The sequence below is a fragment of the Aulonocara stuartgranti genome (assembly GCF_965226115.1).
Source record: "Aulonocara stuartgranti genome assembly, chromosome: 12".
NCBI lineage: Eukaryota > Metazoa > Chordata > Actinopteri > Cichliformes > Cichlidae > Aulonocara > Aulonocara stuartgranti.
Genome location: NC_138948.1, coordinates 19127206 through 19150128, shown reverse-complemented (window position 1 = coordinate 19150128; position 22923 = coordinate 19127206). Strand labels below are relative to the sequence as shown.

The window sequence follows — 22923 nt, the reverse complement described above, 5'->3', positions numbered from 1 at the left end:
CAGATGTGGTTTTCTTTTAGAATGACATGAATTCACACACAATACTAAACCATCTGCCTGACCTTGTGTCTATATACGTGTATTTTTAATTTGATTTACCCTGGCTGCACTGTGTGGTGATCCTCCTTTGCTAACAAGAAGGTTAACAACATCCAGGTTGTTGTGATGTACAGCAACGTGCAGCGGAGTGAGACCATTCTGTAGAAAGGGATTCAAACATTAATCAGACTGTGGTAGTTCAAACAAGGATTTATTTTGTTCTTCTTCCAAACACGCAAGCCCATTATGATTTCCTCACTTTTCCGGCAGCATTTGGGTTGGCTCCTCTTTCCAGAAGCAGCTCTGCTACGTCCACCTTCCCATACTTGGAGGCCACATGGAGTGGAGTGAAGCCTTTCTGCAGACGCACCAACAGGAAAGTGTATAAAACATCAGGTAGGGGTTTTTAGCATTTGGGCAGACAGTTTAAAATTTCACAGCAGAAGGTTGAGCAGGAAGTCTTTACCTTGGTCATCTTAGTCTGTTGAGCCTCCATGTCCAGGAGGATCCGTACAGTTTGCACATGACCTTCCCGGGCCGCGATATGCAGAGGTGTGTGTCCTGCTGTGGTGGTGGAGTTGGGGTTGGCCTTTTGCTCCAGCAGAAGCTTCACTAGCTCCTTGTGGCCCATCCGAGCTGCACAGTGCAGGGGTGTCTGGTCATCCTGTACAGGAGGGAAATTAGCACGTGGATGCAAAACTCGGTCAGCTTCATCTGCCGGTATTCGTGTATCACATTTATTTACAGGACGTTTATGCTTCGGTGTGTAACATCTCTACCTTGGCTTTGGCGTCCACTGGGGCTCCATTCTGCAATAAAAACTCTGCCACCTCATAGTGTCCTGCCCGGGATGCCATATGGAGAGGTGTTTCCACTTTCTGTTCACACACAAACCAAAGAGTCAAATCAATAATGCTCTCAGGAATATGAATTGGTTATTTGAGTTGGACTTGAAATTTCAGTTAGGTACCCACCACATTAGAAGCACTGGGAGAAGCACCTTTCTGCAGCAGGATCTTCACAATGTTGAGATGACCCATAAATGATGCTACGTGCAAAGGGGTTAAGCCGGACTATAAAAAAGGGAGCACAGGATTACAAGAATTAGAAATGATCTTGGGGATTTATTAAATCATCTATATAACTTCACATCTATCTATTTGAACTGTTCTTACCTCAGTCACAGCCTCTAATGACGCCGAGTGTTTGAGCAGGAGATCCATCACACGCATGTGGTTCTTTTTACAAGCAATATGCAAAGGGGTAAAGCCGTTCTGTGAAAGCAAACAGTTATCATTACTACCAAGGTAAAGAGCAACTTTGACTCGTATGACTTAATAAGCTGATCTGGCCTTATTAGAGTATGTTTGTCACTAACCAGAGCCCGAGAGTTGGGTTTGGCCCCTTTGTCCAGCAATACTTTGGCCATACGGTGGTGACCGCAGTGTGCCGCCACATGCAGAGGGGTGAGGTGGTCCAGTGTGATGTCATCAATCTCTGCGTTGTACTGTAGAAGCTGTTTGACGCAGTCCATGTGGTCGCCCTGCGCTGCCATGTGGATTGGAGACAGGCCATTCTGCAAAATAAATAAATAGATAGATAAATAAATATGTTGATTCTTTATTATCTCCAATGGCAGGAAGAAATTTTTCAGATTAAAAACAGAAAATTAAAAAAAAAAGCTCCCAGATTTGTACTTATGACCAAACGAAAGAGTGAAATTCAGAAACACTGTAAGTCATGCTGAAGCAACAGCTTCTCAAACCAAAGCAGGTATGTTGGGCACACATGTCCTCTCTCTTCACATTTCATTTACAAATATAAAAGGCAAGACCACAACCATTACCCCACTCATCAAAATACATCAATTTAGATAGTATGCCACAGTAAGCCAAAGGATTGAGTCTTTCACAATCAGTTGAAAAGATGACGGTTTTTGAATTCTTTCCCGTCTTACTGTTAAAAATAAAACCTTTAAGAGACTTAAAGAATTTTCTTGACGCCTGTAGGGGTTTACCTTAGTCTTTGCATTAATGGGGGCTCCATGGTCCAGCAGGATTTCTATAATCCTAACATGGCCATTTCTTGCTGCACAGTGCAGAGGAGTCAGCTCATCCTAGAGGGGAGTGATTGTTAGTGATTTAGTTAATGAACCATCTAAGTAGGACAATACAGTCAGAGCTTTGGAAACACTAAAGCTTTGAGATGAGAGCTTTGGAAACCTTGGTCTTGGCATCAATCTGAGCCCCTCTGTCCAGGAGGAGTCGGACCATGATCACGTTACCCCGTCTGGATGCAATGTGCAGAGGGGTGATACCGTTCTGTAGAACAGACACAGATGAGTTTAGACAAAAAACTAAAAGAACAGAGAGCAAGTCATGTGACTGACCTTCAGTGACAATTAGTTTTCCCCTACCTTTGGGGTGAAGTTGACATTGGCTCCTCTATTGAGCAGCAGTTGAGCTACGTTCAAGTTTTCATAGTGCGCAGCAATGTGGAGGGGTGTGAATCCAGTCTGCAGGGACACATAAGGTTAACACCATGCTACTTTCATTCCCTTTGCACTTATGAAACAAACAGCTAAAACACACCAATTACAGACATTCCTGTTCCATTCTGTACACACACACACCTTGCTTAGCACATCAGGATTGGGGTCGTTCTGCAGAAGCACTGCGGCTGTGCGTGTATCATCGTTACGTGCTGCAATGTGCAGCGCAGGGAGGCGGACCTTTCCTTTGGTGCCATAGTTGATGAGCAGGGCTACAACATTTTCATGCCCCTGCTGAAGAGCCACGGCGAGAGGAGTGAATCCATCCTGCAACACACCGGAGAGAACCAGAAGAGAGGTTGACTCATGGAAGGAAAATGAGAGCGATGTAAGGAGAGAGGCTAATGAGAACAAAAACGGAATGAAAACACAGCGGGTGTGGATCAGCAGAGATAGGACTGAGCAATTTGGGAGATAACTCTTCAAAAATGTCTCTCAGCTTAGTGGTACCTCAGTTGGAATGCTCTGATTGGCTCCATTCTCCAGAAGAAACTTCACAACCTCTAGATGGTTTTCTTGTGCAGCCATGTAGAGTGGAGTGAAACCCTTCTGTCTCAGAAAGACACAACAGGCACGCACACACCCACAACAGCAGCAGAGCAGACACACAAGCACAGCACCAGAGAGACAGTCACAGATGCACACACAGAGATGTAGACAGAGAGGGAACAGCAACACACAGAAATATTGGAACAGAGACACATGTTAACAGATGGAATTGCAATAGTTACTACAGTGGTTTCACAATAGTTAGCCTGAAGAGAAGCCTCTGTGGATTCAGTGACGACTGCTTTGAAAGGCAGCTCTGTCTCACCTGCGACTGAGCGTTGACATTGGCCCCATAGTTAACCAGCTCTTGGACCACCTGCTCCTGCCCTGCCAGGGCTGCGATGTGCAGGGCCGTGTTCCCTTTCTGGTAAAACACAGAAACATGAGAACACAAGCAAACATTTACATGAAATATTACAGGTGAATTCAAAGTGCAAAGTGTTTTTTTGTTTTTTTGAGAACTGGCAGCATTACAAGGTGTTAAGTTATCTGTATTGGTGTTGTTCCTGCATCATCACAATAATGTTGCATCAGCATTGCAACTGACCAGTCACGCTGTTGTGATGTCATAGCTTCGCAGTGTGTTAAAAAAAAAGCGAAGAAAAACATTTCTTTAATTTTTTTATAAAATTCTCTTCCAGAACAAATGGTAAGCATTTCAAGTGTTATCTTTATTACGTTGTACAACATAAAAAGAAGTATTATCAAGTCAGGTTTGCTGTTTACCAAATTTTGGTTACTAAGTTTGGTTTGCTCGTGATAGTATTTCATAGCATTAGCTAACTTCTTGGCTAATGCTAACTAAACTAATCAGACAGCGTTATTGGTTGGTTGGGTTGCAGTGTTGATCCTGGGCCAACGTTATGATGATGATGCAGGAATAACACAAATGCATGGATGTCAGCTTGTGCTCATTACGACTATAAAAGATCAGACATTAAAACATTTTTTGACAGGGGCAGCATGTTCCTGCAGTCCTAGCTGGTTCATCACCAACCTCACAGCAGCAAATGACTCAAGGAAGAGTCTTCTTGTCTCAAAACATTAGGCATGTTTCCGAGAAATGTATCTGATATTAAAGCATCTATGATTTTTTTCTTTTTTCCCCACAAGTGATTTTTGAGGGGTTAAGGTTGCAACACTTATTTTTACCTTCGTGGTGGTTTCCAGTACGATCCCATTATGGAGTAGCTCCAGCACCATTTTGACGTGGCCTTCTTTTGAGGCCAGATGAAGCCCATTGAGCCCATTCTGAATGAAAGGGAGAGAAGAGTAGACCTCACACTGAAGGGTCCTACACACACTAAGAGCAGTTTCCTCTAATGGAAAAAAATAAACCAAACAGACAGTATATATATATATACACACAAACACTTGAAGACCATGCCAACTGACACTGTTATCACAGTGACTGAATCACTCACAAACCATAGCATGCACATACTTACACTGGACACCATGCATGCGGTACTCTCAGAATCAGAGTGGCCATTAGCAAAAACACTGTCTACAGGGATGAAAATCAAGATGAAAAATCTTTCATTTGATTAATGATCATGAAAGGAGGAGGGTGACGGGAGGGAGATGGCAGGCCGCTGGTCTCGTGGCCGGGAAGAATACGAGCCGTGTGGGATAGGTCTGACCTCACACAGCCTTCCTTCAGCCGCACAGGACATGTGAGGTTGGACCTTTCCCACACCACTGATATTATTCCTCTGAGTGGAGAGACCACAGCACACCATCACTCTACTGCAGACAAAGGAGGGAAGAAAAGGGGGGAGGTAGGTAAAAAAGGTAAAAATAAAAATCAAGACAAAAAGGAGGCGAGTTAGAAAACAGTAGATAAACAGGCAAAGAGAGATGGCAGTGGAGGATCAGTTAGACTGAGAGGGACAGGGAGGGAAGAAAATATAGTGAGGGAGGGGCTGGAGTGAGGCAGCGTGCTGGCGAGTGAGCCATGGCAGAGGTATCCACACAAAGAAGGAACAGTTAAGCCTCCACCTGGCCAAATTCCCACCATACTGACTCAAACTGTCACACAACCACTGAGGTTTAAGGGACAATCTACAGCTTTTGCCAGATAGCCTGTCGCTCTGTGCGTGTTCCAGCAATGACAGCAATGGCAATACACATAATAATAATAATAGCTTACATTTGGTCGAAGCTATTGGTGTAAGCCATGTGAAGTAAAAGACTAGGTTTGCTTGGTTTTTATCCAAAAAACAATGTAAAACGGTTTAAAATAAGACACAAAGCAGACACCAGTTATTCCAATATGTCATGAATAAATTCCACATTTAGGGACCGTAACTGTAAGTGAAACACGAATGCTGTAGATTATCTCTGTAGGTCAAAAACATTTGATGCCAAACAGTAAAAAGACAAAACAACTTCATGTTGAGTATCTACAACACAATGAAATGAAAGTGTGTCATTCAGGAAAACACATCTACCAAGGTATCGTAGTTTTTCTGCATGTACATAGTCACATTTTTAATCAGTGGGGTGTATCCCTTTGTCATTGTAGAGCCGTTTTCCAGTAATGGTCGGGACAGTGCCATTTTATACAAATAAACCTGTCATTATGTGGGGTCTGTTGCGGTGATGGTGAATAGGGCTCACAGAAATCCTGACAGGAGCATTACCGCCAAATAATTAGAAAGTGCTGAGGGCACCATACAGTAAGCGAATGGAAGGGAAACCATGACTAAGTTAGATTAATGAGCCATAGTATTCTCTCGTGCGCACATACAGGTTTTGGCCAAGTTTCTGTAGCCTGCGGGCCTCACTCCTAGCCCACTAACACTATCTCTTCCTGGACGCTGTCAGCATAAAGGAGGATGGAAATGGGGCGAAGGAAAAGCCCCTGCCCCATTTATTACCTCCTCTGGAGACCCTTTAAAACCCGACCTGTCACCTTCAGCCACTGATTAACAGTCTAACCGAGCGTACACATACAGTGCACTGGATGGCACACAAATTTAGTAGTCAGTTTAGAGACTTCATGCACACTGAACACAACACACATATGCAGTAAACATTGGTAACACAGAGAAAATCTGAGGAGAACATAATTGGGTTAGGGATTTTATTTTAAAAGGCGCCACCTACTCGTTGTATCTATCCCACTGTAACCTATAGGAGAAACTTAAAAGTACTGCAGGTACTACTCAGTGCAGAGCTACAAAAATACCTAATTTTATTTCATTTTTGGAGACACTGCTACTACACCATCCATTCACACTTTTTTATAGTGAGCAGTCCACCAATATCCTAAAAATTTAATTTAATGAGTTAGAAAGCAGATAGTGAGCCAGGAGACTAAAACCCTGGCAGGATTTGACTGTGGGCACATGAAAAGTAATAAATAAAGTTCGGTTTCTACTTTTGTGCACTACAGCACAATATGTTTAAAGACCAGGTTTGCTGATAAGCAAAATTACATAACGTGAATTAAGAACCAAGAAAACCACGTGCAGTCTGAATAAAAGTGACTGGCAGGTAGTTAGATATGCACGCCAGTCTAGATATTTAATCTGGTGAATGAGTTCTCTCACCTGATTGGCTGTATTTATATCAATGCCATTTTTGATGTGTTCCAAGGCCTTGTCCAGGTTGCCAGAACGGGCTGCTCGGAGAAAACTGTTGCCAGCATCTGCCTGCAACAGAAACAGGGAGAGAGGAGGAAAGAGGGGGATAAAGGGGTACAAGAGAAAGTGAGAGACGCATAAAAGTAGAGGACAAGAGAGGGAAAATGGAGAGAGAGAGAGACAGTGTTTGGTTATTTTTGGGAAAAATGCATTATAAGGACTGAGAGCGATAGCGTGATGGCAGTCGTCCATCAGTTTTCCTCTCATTTCACTCCTCCCTTGGGTATTTTGGACAGTGCAGTTTGAAAATCTACATCGTGAATCTACACATATGGGTGTGTTAGAGGGTTTGTTGGGCATGTAGGCAAATGTATTAGAAAATATTGGCCACAAGTCTTTCTTTCACTCAGGTGATAAGGCAAGTGTGATGACACCAGTAGTCTGTGGTGTATTTGTGATGCCAGCAGATTGTTGGCTCTCTGTTGGGAGTGTGTGTGTGTGTGTGTGTGTGTGTGTGTGTGTGTGTGTGTGTGTGTGAATGAAAGAGACAAAGGTAAAAGGAGAAAGGACAGAGAGTGTGTGAGCCTTTGGTGAGCTCTGGCTCACAGGCCGGCACATGGCATGTTCTCTGTTTTTGTCTGTGATGTTTTTTTCTGTGTCTGAGGGCTTCATGCCTCTTCCAGGCAGGAAGCCAGGCAGGGGTGCCGCTGAAACAGGATCACTCATGTGGCACGGGGGGGGAAGCAAGGGAGAGGAACAGAAGCAGGAGCATGAGCGACCGAGGGAGAACCACAGGGAGAAAGTCGACTGCAGCAAAGCCCCACACCTTTTTATTTCATTTACATAATCTCCTCTCTTGGCTATCCCTTCCTTACATCCTCTTCCCATCTGAATGGACATCTCAACATGCTGGTCAGGAAGAATAAACAGCTGTTCACTGTATGCATTTGCATAAGCACAAATAATAAAGTTATTGACTGTACAAATCCCTCGTTTTTTGTTCCAAAAGAAAAACACCAAATTCTGCTGCGCACTACAAAAGATGGTTTCCTCAGTGCTTTATGCTGTGTTGACTATTGTAGTGACAGGGTTGTTGGTCCTCTTTTGACAGAGAGAGAGCAGGCCGGGGTATAAAAGAGAAAGGATCCACATGCCTGAAGTAGAGGCATAGCAACAAATGACACCACACACCCTCAGCATGACACCAATGGCACAGCGCTGCGCAAAGAGAGAGGTCACTTTAAAACAAAAAAGAAAAAAGAGGAGAAACGACAATGGAAGGGAAACAGAAAACCTTTAAAGGAAAAGCTGCTTCCAGCTGACTGTGGCAGCAAAACAACAGTCCCGAGTATCAGAGATTGAATCTACTCAGTGGCAAAGTTTCCACTTATCAGATGAACCTCGTGCAGCAAGCAGCACCCTGAGCGTGAAGTATTAAACACTGGGCTTCTGAGTACACCCACTCCTCCAGAGCCATTTGCTCTGGAGTTGCAGTACAACTTCTCATATACATGTGTGTTTTAAAAGGGAACGTGCCAGTTAGATAGTCCCACAATAAAAGAAAACAAATCATGGATGTACCAGAAAGCAAACTGACTTATAAATACATGATATCATATCTAGATCTTAATTCATGGCAGTTATATTTACTGAAAAAATATCAAAATGACATCAAAAAGCAATAAAAATAAACATAATACACTAATAATTAGGAATAAATCATTAGTTATACGTGACAGCTTTAATACTCACAGATCCTAAGTTAACTTGGTTCACTATCTTCCTGCTGAGTTACTCCAAGACTTTCTCATCCTCTTTCACTTTGAAGAAGATAACAACCCACAAACCCCTCCCTCTACACAGCTGCGATCAGACTGACCTCCACATACAAACACCTGTCACTGGAGTTCTGATCACCACACTCTAAACACACGTGCATACCTCCCTTTATTCATTTCATTAATGTAATTCAAATAGAGGTTGTACGTTTAATAATTGCCCATATCTCATTTAGTTAAACTTGCGCATGTCTATGCAACAGCTAAATATAAATATCAGACGGCACAAAATTTACATAATGTAACAGAGTGCATGTGAGGTTTCTGTTGCATGCGAGGTTTGCAGACCATGGTGACACACAGAGACACTCTCATCAAAGTAAAGGCAAATACAGCTGATGCAAACACACACCCAACACAATATACATGGTCTCACAGCAAATGGTAACACCATAGTGACCCCGGCTGAGGCCCCTCTACAGTTGTCCAACCCATCTGCCACCCACCCCATTGCTTCTCTTTAAGGTGAGGCTTTCCTAGTCCTGCAGGCTCACATGTGTCTGTATGTTTCTCTAACTATCTGCTTGCGTCAAGAAGTGAGTGTGTGGTGTGCTAAGATAAAGATGCAGGGTAACCGCACCCATCTGCCAAACTCAGAGACAAGCAGGTACAGAGCTCATACACAGAGCAGAGAAAACACATGCAGTCTAAAAGCTGCTGTGTGGTTTTTCTCGTGTTGCACTCTGCTGGATCGTGTTACGAGTTAGATGAATGAATCCCTCCACGATTATTCCCAAAGAGAATGGACGAGCTTACGACTCCTGGGCTGCGCAGAAATGAGCAGACACATTAATCATACTGCTTGAAGCAAACGACGCAGACAATAACCTGTTCAGAAGCTCCACGGTTAACATTAGCAGTATCAACGCACGGTGTCATGCAGTGTGCATGCAGCTGTCCTCGGGCTGAGACAGTGCAAGGCTCGTTATAATGAAGCTCAAAATTACCAAGTAAAATTATTCCCCTATCATCACTCATCACAGAAAATCCTCTACCCTGAGCTCCCCTACTCGCCCTGCCCCTATCTCAGCTTTTCTTTCCTGTTGCTTTCTTTCCCTCCTCTACCCCCTGCTCCTTACCCGTCTATCCCCCCCCACCTTCGCTTGCCTCCTCTGCTGGTTTTGCAGCAGACAGGATGACATCATCCCCTCGCCAGTGGACTGCAGTGTTCAAAGACTCAAAGTGTGCATATGTGCTTGTATGCACGTGTCGGATATTAATTTCTTATCCCATTGACTGAGGCCCTAAAACTCACCTGAACATTCATTATTTTCTTTTTGCAGCTATTTCACATTAAAGGGTTTTTATGACCAGTCTGGATGAAGTCAGACTGAATGGGGAAGTAAAAACAATGCAAGGCATGAATGGGAAGTCTGCCTGCTGGAGAGTACCAGATACTTCTAATAGAAATCTAACAGCATAATTCAGGAAAACAGCCATTGTGACCCCTTAAAGGTTAGTCTGTATCTGCCAAAAACTTTTATTGCACCCTTTTTTTCTTTTTGATGCCTTTAGTGGTGGATCTTATTTATTTTAGGAATCACTGATTCTAGACTGGTTAGCCCGAGTCTGGCCTAGTCTCAATGCTGCGCAAAAAAAAAAGAAAGAACTCAAAATATTTTACGAGTACAATCAACAGACAAATCCTGAATCTCTTCCACAGGATGTCAACAAAATAATCAGACTTATAACCAGTTTCAGAAAATCTCAATATTTCTATCAAAATTAGCACAAAATCTACAAAACAGACACAGTCCCCTTCCTCTCAAACACGCTAACACACGCATACACACACTTACACACAGGTGTGCAAACAGCACAGTATGAATCTGCAGACACAGCACCAGGTGCAAATCATAAATATTTTAAGTGCCACCACAGCTATTTGTGCTACCAGCAGAAAGGTGCCTGCGTATGTTCAGTGTGTCACAAGTACTGCTTTTCTTGCAATAATAATTTCCTGAACTTTAAACAACATGAACTGTGTAAGCACACCAAACTCTAGATGATGTCTAGTGTTTTTCCCTTCCTAAACTCAGTGCCTCGATGTGTTTGGGCTAACACTGGAATCTGGGAGTTTCTGTACATTTTCAGGGGACACTGAAAAACATATGGAAATTCCAAGCAAAATGCTTAAACAGCAATTTCAACAGTATTTTCTGCTGACTTGCATTTGCTCAGAAAATCTTTTTTTCCCCCCCTGTCCCTTTTTCTGTGCTCTCCCTCTTTGCTTTTAGATCTCAGGCTGCCTGGAGTGCTTGAGCAGGCAGCAGGTTGTTTCTGTCTGAAGAGATGTAGCAAGTGCAGAGTCTGTCAGATGGAGACCCTCAGGACTGCTGGGTTCTGGACACATTAACAGGAAACGAATGAGAGGGGCACAACTGGGATGAAGCTGTTACATTCCCCAACTCAGCTCTGTCAGTCTGCATGTAAATGTGCCCCCCTGTCCAATCATTTGTCTCTCTGCGGATATTCCTTGTATGTGACAAAGCGTATTGTCCCATTTTTACTATTTACTTTCTCACACTCCGAGCCCCCCCTCCCACTCCACAGCCCACTGTTTGTCCCTGCCAAACTCGATGATTGTCTCTTTATATTTGGGCCTGCTGAAGCCTCTGCATTTGTAGATGAGATTGTCATGGTTATTATTGCCATGGTTATTGTGATGTTTTTGACAGAGGACAAAGGGAGTGAAAGCCATAGGATGACGATAGGTTTTGCAACTGATTGCAAACACACACACACACACACACACACACACACACACACACACACACACACACACACACACACACACACACACACATATATATATTATATCTATATCTATATTTATTTATTTTTAAATCTACCACTGTAGAACTGCCTTTGTATAAATCTTTGTTGTACACTGAGTATTGCTTCAGTATTGCAGCTTAATCAATCGCTACAGAAACCCAGTAAACCTCATGTTGTAGGTTTTTTGTTTTGTTTTTTTTGCTGGGCTTTTACACTTTTTTTTTTATTACATTTACATTACAACTCCTAATTTTTTTTAACTGGAAACATTGTATTTTTCTTTCTTGACCACATTTATATGACTGTAATAGTAACTACTGCCTTTTCCCTGAATTTACCTACAAAATATGCAATAATTTTATATGGACTTCATGTTTTTCTCATAAATTAAACTACTGATGCGCAAAACCACACATTTTTTACATCTTAACCAGCTGCTGCATTAAAATGCTTTCTAGATGTTAAAAGTAGCAGTTAGAGATAGCAAGAAATGGGTCTTCTTCATAATTCATTTTTAAAAATATAGAGTACTTTTAGCTAAGTAAAATATCAAACTTGTAAGTAAACATAGCCTTACCCCTAATGATATATTATATTATATTATATTATATTATATTATATTATATTATATTATATTATATTATATTATATTATAAAGAAAAATAAAGTGACTTTTGGAATATAATCAAATAGTTTTCTAACTAAAACACGTCAGTTAAAATTCATCTATGTTTGCTCCCTTATTGCCAAGACTCCACAAATTTTATATTCAGATCAGGGTCTCTTTTCATCATTGATGAAGACTTGGATCTCAGAGAGGATAAAAGCCCAACTTTACTTTATATATTTACCCTTTATTAGTTACTTTTTCTATTTGGCAATTCACTTTGGCAAGGTCTAATTGTACAGACACTAATAGAAGTGGAAAAAAAAACCCTCCAGACAGTGGATGGTTCTGAGAAGTTTAACCTTCACTGATTGCATGGTGACTATATCTGTAGTTCATCCTCACGCCAATAAACTACACATAGAAGCTGCATCGTCAAGAGTAAACTCTTACAATCACTTCTTCTTTTACTGCAGATAAACTCCAGGAAACACAAAAAAAGCACACGAACTCAAGTAGTAAGGCCTTGTGAGTCTGTGCCCTGTGTTGCCATTACCTGCACTGGGTGAGCACATGAAAGCCACACTTAAAGCTCTCATTAACCGACCCTCTAATCAGTTTTACCGACCTCTGGTTTACTTACCGCAGCTAATCCTGGTACAATCTGAACATCAAACAGACAAATTAAGTCAAAAACAAGATTAAGGTTGGAAACAGAACATGACACACACCCACATGTATACGCACTTACACTAATCTTGGGTGCACATGCATGACAATTTTCAAAGATACTCCCAAGCAACCAAACTCACTCCCACGTCTAAATAGGCTGTTTTTCTAGCACTCAATCACCTCTATAGATGTTTGATTAAAACCGCATGAAGCTGGTGTGTAGTCCATAAAGAACAGATCAGATTCTCAATGAGCAGAATCAATGTTTACTCCTCCAGGACTTGTGTTACTTTTTCTCTTCTTAAAAACAAGGCCCTGTTCAGGACTGAAAAGGAGAGGCAGTGAAAGCAGCGCTGAAGACAACGCTCCCAAACAGTTAATGTGGACAGACAGAGAATAAGAATGGCACTTTGCAAACAGACAGCCAACAGAAAGAGCCGTGTGCTGAATAAAATGAGCTGAAACAAATACCAATACATCAATATTCATGTGTGAGATAAAGAAAATATGAAAGGAAAGGATTTAAAACAGGGAGCAAAGCCAGCGAGAAAAAGGTACTGGACCATCACAGTGTGATGTAGAAAGGTTAAGAGAGGGAACGCTGGCAGGTGCATTACAGCTGAGAAAATGCAATGATTTTACAGTGGAGCAAAATGCTATTAAAAAAGACAGCAGAACGAGTATTAGAGAGACATACAGTCATATGAAGAGACAGGAATAGTTACAGGACAAGAGATACAGTACGAGTGCAGCAAGAAGAAGGTGAGACAGAGAACAGCAGAGTCTGTGTACTCACTCCAAAAGTGACGCTCTTGACTGGCATGCCTGTTGGCCCTCCACTCTCTCTTTCTTACGTTTTCTGTTTCTCTCAAACACACAGCTGTCTTTTCTGTTGCCCCCTGCAAGTGCTGCGGTACAGGGCACGTAGACCCCCATCCAACGTAAACACGAAAACCACTCACACACACATATACACACGCCCAGACACACACACTTGAGTAAGCATGGTGGGTGGAGATATTGGGTAGGGTGGGGGTTGAGGGGATGGGGGGCCCAGGGGTTTATCTCTGGAGGAATGCTGCCTGTATCTAAGGACACACATTTCACACGCAGCCGAAAACAAATGGGCACCCCCACACTCTGCCCGTGGATTTCCTGCCTCCATCCGTGTTCCTTCTCGGCTCCATTTCCACTCATAGTTTGAACTATCCTTACTTTTCTCATGTACCCCACCCGTTTCGTGCCCTTTTTCGGTCTTCCATCACACTCTGCTCTGCTGTCCACCTCTTCTGTCCCCTCCACCTTTCACATTTGTTGCACCCCGACACTCTGTGTCACCCCAACTTTATCCCTCCTTTCTCCTGTCCCTGCTTGCCCGCATGTCACGCCCATCGCTGTGTCTCCTGTATGTTTTGTGACAGCCAGACAATCAATTTTTTTCTAAGACCAGGCAGAATACCAGAATAGTGCAGAGTTACTGTGGCGAATGGGTGTGTTTTTTCCGAGTGGGTCCGTTTCAGTCTGCGAGGTGACTTACAGTGACAAAGCGCCCGGTGGGGGGGTTGCTGCCACCGCCCAGTGACAATGGGGCCAGACACATGGGGTGGAGGGGTGGGGGGGAGCACGGAGGGGCCAGGCTCTCAAAAGGCCCTGCCTCTTTTAATAAAGCGTCCGTCATTCCTCGCTTGAAAGGACCTCCTTTTCTCTCCCTCTCCCCTCCTCTCTCCCTCTCCTGGCTAAATGCTGGGAAAAGCACATCGCTGCCAAAACCATGCAGAGAGATAAATGCTAGTAGGAGAGATGAAGGAGGGGGCATGGCAGAAAGGAGGCTATACACTACTCAGTACCACTGGACCGTGACCTGGGCAAAAACATCACGTGGGACGTCTGTGCTGTCCACAGAATTGAGTTTGGACAGTGACGAGAGCTCCAGTGAAAAAGAATGTTGAGGCAGTGGACAACGAGTACTAATGCCCATGAAGACATGACAAATTATCCCATGCTTCTCCAAGAAGCGTACTAACATCAGCCTACTCTTGCCAAGCCAGCAGAGAGTAACGCAAATTATATGAAGGGAAGAATGATAACCTCTCAGATCCTTGTTGATAAGACTTTTTCCCCAAAGGTGTGGCAGAATTAAGTGAGTGATGAGACCCACCTGAGTTTTTCTCAGCAGGTGCAGTCAGCTTAAAAGTGTCATTGTTACTCATGACACAGTAAGACAATCAAGTAGTCAATAGTTTATGAGGTATTATAGTAGGATTTTTGATTATGGTGCTTTGCAGGCTTTCCTGCAAGACTTTTCTTCCTTTTTAAGTCAACTGTGTGACAGATGTTGTGGGTCAGAACTCACCTGTTCTGCTTACCGGTACTAACCATACAGCTTAAATCTGTAAGAGCACTCTTGCAGGTGGCCTCATAGCGAACTAGTGGCCAACCAACTTTTCTTGTCCCTTCAGCCAGCTGCCCATTTATCAGGGTTTGATTGGCCAGTCATCATCCATGCGGCAAACATGGCCCATCCAATATAGGTGATTTCCAAACAATTTGATCTTTATGTCCTCTACGCTGGCATTTTCTAGGACTTCCTTATTTTAGACAAAATGATCCCATTTGATTCGTCACATAGACCTCAACCTTTAAAAGCTAATAACACATGAAGGATTCAACAAGGATAAATATATGTAAAGCATTGCTGTGCTTTATTTCTAATGCAGGTGAGAGTTTTTAAAGCTGTGTTATCAATCATTTAGTCCCCATCTAGGCTGTAACTCTTACACCCTTGCACAAAGATGTATTCTTATTTATTCTCTTAAAGAGACAGAGATCTAACTGAGAGTGATTTCAGGTCATTGTCGAGCTCAGGCCACACTGCTGTTTTGTAACAGGGTTGATTTAAGTTGGAGACAGACATGCCCTCTGCACCCTGTGTCACGCTCCTCTTGTTTGCAGGATAAAGGGTTGCGACTGTCCACGTGTGGTGCTTGTGGTGGTTTATTGCCCGTGTCCTGATGCTTCAGAGAACAGTGATCAGAGAGAAAAAAAAAAACTGTAAAGAAAAAAAGCCACACACTGTAGTCTGTACCTATTCTCACTATTTCACATCACAGACCTAAAGTTAGCATTTTAGGATCAAACATATGAAGTAGCAATAGCAGTAGGAACTATACTGGTGGAAACCGGAGAGGATTCATTTGGAAAAAAAGAAGAAAAAAAAATCTTTAAGTAAAAATAACAAAATGCATTCTCTGAAGGCAACATTTTCAAAGCAGAAAACACGTGCATTATCAGTCATAATGACAAAACTCTATACCATATTCTCTTTGAATTCCAACATAATGCTATTTCTATGTAAGGTTGCACAGGTTCAGAATGCTGTAATGCCCCTCTAGTGGCAGCACAATGCTCTGCAGCTTTGGCCAGTAGCAGCTTCATATCAGGGATGGGGTGGGTTGGGCTGATACTGCAGCCTTGGCAAAAACCTTACAGTCTCTCTCTCTCATACACACCCACAAGTACACACACAAAACACACACATTCAGTGGCTTATCCTGTACTTCAGCACTTCCACACATTAAGCTTGCCTGGCTTCTGAACTGAGAAAAGAGCTATTTAATTCAGCATAGGTAGCTCACGCTCATATACATACATAGTCAGGCGTACGGTCACCTGAACAAACGCACATGCGCCTCAATGTGACAAAGCCAGACTGACCTGTGGAAGACAAAAAACAGGAAGTTAGAAATACTCGAGGAAGGATAGCAGAAAAGATGAAAGCAATAGAGAAGAATGACAGCCGCAATATGTCAGCACAGGACCGGGCTCCTATTAATCTTCATAAGTGGACAAGTAGAGTCAGGGAAATACAGAGGGAGGATGTGCACGAGGCGAGAGAAAGAGAATCACTGTGGAGAGAATATATGTCTTCACAACTCTCCATGTCTCCCTCTCTTGTTTTGTATGTACGCAGTGCCGGAGCTCTTGCTGAGAAAATAAAGCATCTTGACCATCACTCACTACTGGGTTTGAGTCAGCCTCAGACAGAATCCGAGCAGCCAGACCATAATTCAATCAGTCTGATTAATAGACATAGAGGTGAAGTGGCCTGAGTTTTTAAACTCTATTCAGAACTAATGTACTGTCCTGAAACTACAAGATATGAACCCCACCAGGACGACGAGTTCACCTTCCAATGCTGATTTAACTCAATTTAAGTTGGGCATAATGCAATAAGATTGTAAGACCCTGAAGAATATAAACTCCATTGTTCCTCTGAGAAAGAGAAGCAGAGCAAGAAGTAAAACACTACATAACATTTTATTGTTACTTAGCTTCTGTCTTTAATGTCTAATTATTTTAGAGCTTTCTTGATGAAGGTTACAATGTGACAATAAGAGTTTCATTTTTCTTTTATGTAGGCAAACTAAACTAAAGCCATTTTTAAAATAATAAAAACAATAATAAGAGGGCAATTTCTTGTTATTAATCAGCTAACTCATACAAAGACATAAATACCGTTCAAATCAGCAGGTTACTTTTCGGAAATTTATCTTTAACAAACTTTGTATATTGTTTATGTGGTAACTGCATAGTTACTACACTGTTGTGACAGCTACCTAGCTAGATTGTTACTGCAATATCTTCTTCTGTTTTCCATTTAATTTCCTGGTATGTCAGATGGTTACATAACAAAAGGACCAAACTCAGCCAAATGAGTTCAGTTAATGTATGACTGAAAAAAGTAGAATTACAAAATAATTTATTAATACACTTTAAAAAGGATTATATGCAAATGGAGGCACACAGTGACTGCCCGTGTCTTTCTGCACTGGGGTATGTTTTAAACCGGTCTAGGTCTTGTAGCATGTCATTAACATTTGTACAGGGACAGTGACATTTCCAAACATTCGTTTTCGGTTTGCCTTGCACCATCAGTCCCATTCCTCACCCCAGAGAGAGGAAGCAGCAAAGAATCCAAAGATGAAAGAGGAGACGAGTGGAAAGAGCAAGAGGTGCGCAACAAAGCGGAAACAAAGGGGTCCGGTGATAAATAAACACGCCTTGGGAGCGTCAGTGAGTCTGTGCTGCAGTGGATTTGTGCACAACATCTTCATTTGTTGCACAGTCTTGTTGACAGTATGACAGCATAATCTGCATTGCTTTGCTGAGTCAGACACCCACAACTCTATATGCATAAACTTCCTGTGTTATTGAAACTAAACTGGTGGAGCGACTGCCAACAGCAGTAAATGACCCATTCATACCCAAATACACAGGCTGCTCTTGATTAAAAAATGAATACATATTTGATGTGTCTATCATGTCGTTTTCCACTTCAGCATTTAATATCTTGCCTCTGGGGACAGATGTTGCAATTAAGGGAGACGCTCTTATCAATCAGTGCAAGTGGAGTCCAAAGAAGTCTTTTAAAGCTGGAGTCAATCACTCAGCTGCCTCTACTCAACAACTTTAGCACTGCCTTACATTTACAGATCCAAACACTCACACACTCATAGAAATACCTGCATCAATTAACACCACACACACACACACACACACACACACACACACACACTTTCACCCACAGCGCATTACATGCAGGTGCACACACCCTTTTCATTCAGCACACACACATACCCCAATCAACCACAACATTAAAACCACCACCTGCCTAATATTGTGTCAGCCCCCATCATACTGCCAAAACGGGTCCACAGGACCTCTGGGGGTGTCTGCTGTGCCAGGCACTGGGATGTTGGCAGCTGATCATTTGGATCCTGTGGGTTATGGGTTGTGGCCTTTTTGTATTCGGCTTGTTCTGACGTTCCTGGGGATAATTAGTTGGATTAGGATCTCGGAAGCTTGAAGCTAGGTCAATACTTGGGGTTCTCGGTCCTAACTTTAATTCCTGTTCATTTTTAGGCTGCGGCAGAGGTCAGCGTTCTGCTGGGAAATGCTGCTGCCATTGCCATATGGGCTCTGCTTGGTACAAGTGGACAGTTGGTGGCATATATTTAAGTAAGATCTGCATAAAAGCAAAAGGAGACGCATTTTCCCGAAACTGAAGTATTGATATTTCTTTCTCCTGTCAGTAGCTTTAATGTTGTGGCTGAGGGGTGTACGTAGCTCACAGCAACCTTCCATAATGCAAGCATTCAATTCGGGCAGCGGTATACTCAAACTGAACAATGTCGTGCAACGTATCATCAAACAATGTTTGTAGGGAAGTTTAGATGTTTATATATTTTCTTACAACATTTGGGGGTGTTGAGAGATGCTGGTAATTAAAGTAGGGTGAGTGCATTTAAACCTGGATGTACAATCAAATGTGGCAGATATGCAACTCTGCCCAAACCATTAGGGGCCCAAGGCAGACACAAATTTCCATCAAGCTCGTTTTGCCTTTTTCTGAAGAACCAGGTTGAGGTGGCCATAAACATCAGAAATGAGTCAGAAATCAGAACTTCAGAACTTGTACTTATAAACAACTTTATTCTGAAATTTAAACCAGATATCTGTAAGTCAAATCACTTTTTTTTGGCTCTTTAATTTGAACTTCTGGTAGAGTTGGCCTAAACTAAAATACAGGAAGAGACTGCTTTACAATAACGGGAACTGATTTAATGACACAATCTACTGTGTTTATTAAGATATTTTTATGGTGATGAATGAATGAAAATAAAATGCTGCATAACAAAATGCACTTAGAGTGTCTGAATTTGTTTGAGCATCTTATTTACTTCCTTGTGATTAAAAGCTGTCGAGGTATAGCTATAGCCTGTTTTACCTGTTTGTAAATTCAAATGAAACCATATGAAAATGACTGAATATCACTGGTGTAGAGAGCAGAGAGACTGGATTTCCTCCCCTGGTCTGCGCTGAACATTCACGGGGTTCACATGAAAATGTCAAACAGGGAGATTCTGTCTGTGAAACACTGAGGCGATGTATCCTGGCCATTGTTAACGTATATATATGTATTTCACTTTTTCACTTTTTATTTCAGTCTTTCTCTGCTGGAACTATTTTTAGGCAGGTCACCAGGTCTTCATCACTGATAATGCAGACAGTGTGGAAGTAAGAATATGGGTACATGTTGAGGACGGGGAAGCCCACCATTACACCTCCTGTGTATAAAAGCATAAAGTATCTAACAAACTGTTGAATTCAGAGGGCTTTCAGCGGGCATTTTCTTTTTGGAGTATACTTCCACCTTTAACCATGCACTCTGCACATTCATCTTAAACACATGCACATGCACGCATGCATGCACATTAATTGTTGCTCACATTCTCTTTCTCACTGTCTTTTTGTCAGGTAAGGATACATATAAATAGTGGTGATGATATCTAAGATGCCTTTGGGTTTAAATGGACACAAACAAAAACAAATAGTGCAGTTGGAAAGTCCAACCAATGTAAAAAAAAAAGTATATAAAAGAAGTAGTGGGTAAAGGTATTTGAGTTATGGAAGTCATCATTTGAAGGCAAATAATCCCATAAACAGAGGAGTGTAATATTGTGGGGTTAAGCTAAAAAAAGAAGTTTTAAAAAACGTGTGAGCAGAAAGAGACATCTGGTCCTGGCTTCATTAAATCTTTAAAAGTTCAGCCTTAAGGTTATCATGTCAGAAATGTATGTTTACACTTACGTAGAATGGAAACAACATTTTGATTTATAAAAGATTGGATGAGGGACATACATATTCAGTGACCTAGCTTAGTATGGCTCCACTGAAATCATTCTTTACAGGCCAGATTGTTCCCGTGAGGGATCTCACTATAGCAAAAAGCCAGAAATGATCAGTTCCTAATGGGTCAGCAAGACGAGGAGAGTCCTGCTCTCCTGTCTCCTCTTTAACGTTGGGCTGAGGCCAACTGAGACATTACACAACTTCTGCAGTCTGGCACAAAAGCAGTAAACCTTTAATCTGAATTCTGTGAAGCTGGTATCAGTAACCCTGGGACAAAAACCAGAGTTACAATATTTGAATGCGCCATGGCCTTTCACATGTAAATTACACTCTGCCCCCCTAGCCGAAACAAATTACAGCCAACTGCTGGTGGCTGGATATGAATGGGCTTCCTAATGTAGTCTACATCTACAGTGGGCCAGGGAGCAGCTGGAAAAAAGAAACTGAGACGGAGGAGAATTTATGTGACAGAGCAGGGTGTGATAGTTTGCTTTATTTCATATTAAATCTACAATGCAGCCGTACTGTGACGAATGGGGCTTGGCTCTCTGAGCATCTGTCTCCAAGGACTCACTGAGGGGTAATTAGAGCTGTGGGATGATAAGGGATATTCTCCAGCCCGGCCCAGCCCAGCCCTATCAATGGTGGCACAAGGGTTGGGGCTTTACACAAATCTGTGTACAGGAGGGGGCAGGGTAGGGTGGAGCACTGGATGAAGGGCTGGATTTTTTGTAAATTACATCAGCTCAGGGTAAGAGTCATGGTTTGTGGGACCTGTCTGAGTTTTATATCACCAAGCCAATCTGCATGATGCTGCTTAATGCTTTTGGACTTATTTGGGGTGACAGCTATGAACAAAACTAGCTGGAGTGAGCTTGCAGCAATATACAATGTAGGTTCATTCATTTTTGTAGCTTTGGTTCTACTGATTAAACATGTGCTAAAACTAGGTCTGACCAGGTCATAAAACAAAGTTACTATGATTTCAATATATGACACACGTCCAGTTCACTGCTAATTGTGAAGTATTTGCATAAAAGAAGCAGTTATTCAGGTTCACCCAGAATGTAAAAAGTCTTTACATTTCATTGGCTGGTTGTTCAGTTGCAAGAATTATTTTTACACACCAGCAAAGCTTTACAAAAACAAAACTGGGGGGAAAAAAGAAGCTGCTTGTAGCCAAACTGTGAGAAAGACTTTATGTCATGTTTAGCACTAAACAAGTTAACCTATTGTAGCTGTGAGTCTGATTCTGAATTCTGATTTCTCTTCTTTGCATTTATGTTTAAGACAGTTTTTCAAATGTCCTCCAAACGAGACTCAGACCGATGTTATAAGGCCCAACATAACAGCAGAAATGTGTTTACAGTTTGGCCTTTTTTTACAGGCTTAAAATTCGTTCTTAAAGTGTGCAATAATAGATGAGTGGCTGTTCTGACAAACACGCAGATGCTAGCAAAGATGACTGAAGCTGTGAGGCTTCTGATAGGCTTCTTCACTAACTATGGAATCGCTGAACTGGACCTTTTCAAGGTTTTGGTGTCTTTTAGTGCCTTTTGATGCAATGACCTGGCCAGATTTATTGTTTGCTATATCTTTAATTGCACATGAGTGCTCCATTTTTGGCTAGTGAAATTTTATTATTATATTTGGATGTTTATTTGTATATATTTTTGTCTGTGTGATGATCATCACATGCAGTTACAAGATCTATATGGATGCAAATCGCTAATAAAGCTTTATGTGTTAGCTTGCCAGAATTCCTGACTCCTAAAAATCATCATAGCAGTGGCCAAGATGCAAAAATGAGTTTTTTCTATTGGACTTTTATGTATATTGTCTATGATTAAAACAAACTAATTGTTTAGAACCTGAATAATCAAAATCCTCACATTTGTTGCTTTGTTAGATTTTGTCAGTTTTATTACATTTTCAGACCTACAGTGTTAGAGACTGATAAGTGGGAAGCAGACATCTTTTTGCAGGAGCTTGGTTTATGCCACTACTGCTTTCCTCTGCTGCAATAGCTAAGGGCACGTGAGAAGACTTTTACTCAGGTAACAGGTGCTTAAATGTTCATGCTTACAGCCAGCAATCACACTAACCCTTCCCAAAAAGACTTAGGAACTCTTTATTGTACAACCCACTTGATGATTATTATGTTTACGTAAGCCATCAGGGTTTTTCCAAAGTGGTAATATTTATAACCAGATAAACGCAACGCTATATGGACAATGACTACAAACCTAACAATATATTTCTAGCTGTGACAGAGAGAAATAAATAAATAAAATATCAGCTTTCACACATTCAAACAAAAGATAAAAGAACATTCAAAACAATAAAGGAAAAATACAACTGGCCAGTGCACACGCATTCAAGAGCATAACCAAGGGAAGGACTCCATATTGTTGTATGCTGGGCTGCTTTTCATGATGGTGTGTTTTCTTGACGGTGTTCAATGTGCTCAGCTCACCTTGTTTTTTTAAATATATTTGTTCTTAAGTCGCTGCACTTCCAAATGGTTTACGTACTTAACTGTGTAAGATGAGAAAAGTTTAACTGGGTTTCTGTGAAGGGTAACCCAATAGTGCTCCAAAGTGTTTG

The 22923-nt window shown here is 41.8% G+C and overlaps 1 protein-coding gene across 1 annotated transcript in view; it reads right to left on the bottom strand.

The window, feature by feature from the left end:
* ank1a (ankyrin 1, erythrocytic a) overlaps nt 1-22923 on the bottom strand; it is a 103642-nt gene that overhangs the window by 26279 nt on the left and 54440 nt on the right. The window contains exons 4-18 of the mRNA XM_082553263.1: nt 6697-6798; nt 4292-4390; nt 3405-3503; nt 3041-3139; nt 2672-2857; nt 2456-2554; nt 2262-2360; nt 2057-2155; nt 1418-1615; nt 1215-1313; nt 1014-1112; nt 819-917; nt 506-703; nt 299-397; nt 100-198 (exon numbers count right to left, since the gene is read on the bottom strand). Of these exons, the coding sequence (XP_082409389.1) occupies nt 100-198; nt 299-397; nt 506-703; nt 819-917; nt 1014-1112; nt 1215-1313; nt 1418-1615; nt 2057-2155; nt 2262-2360; nt 2456-2554; nt 2672-2857; nt 3041-3139; nt 3405-3503; nt 4292-4390; nt 6697-6798 (1773 nt within the window). The remainder of the gene's footprint in view (nt 1-99; nt 199-298; nt 398-505; nt 704-818; nt 918-1013; nt 1113-1214; nt 1314-1417; nt 1616-2056; nt 2156-2261; nt 2361-2455; nt 2555-2671; nt 2858-3040; nt 3140-3404; nt 3504-4291; nt 4391-6696; nt 6799-22923) is intronic.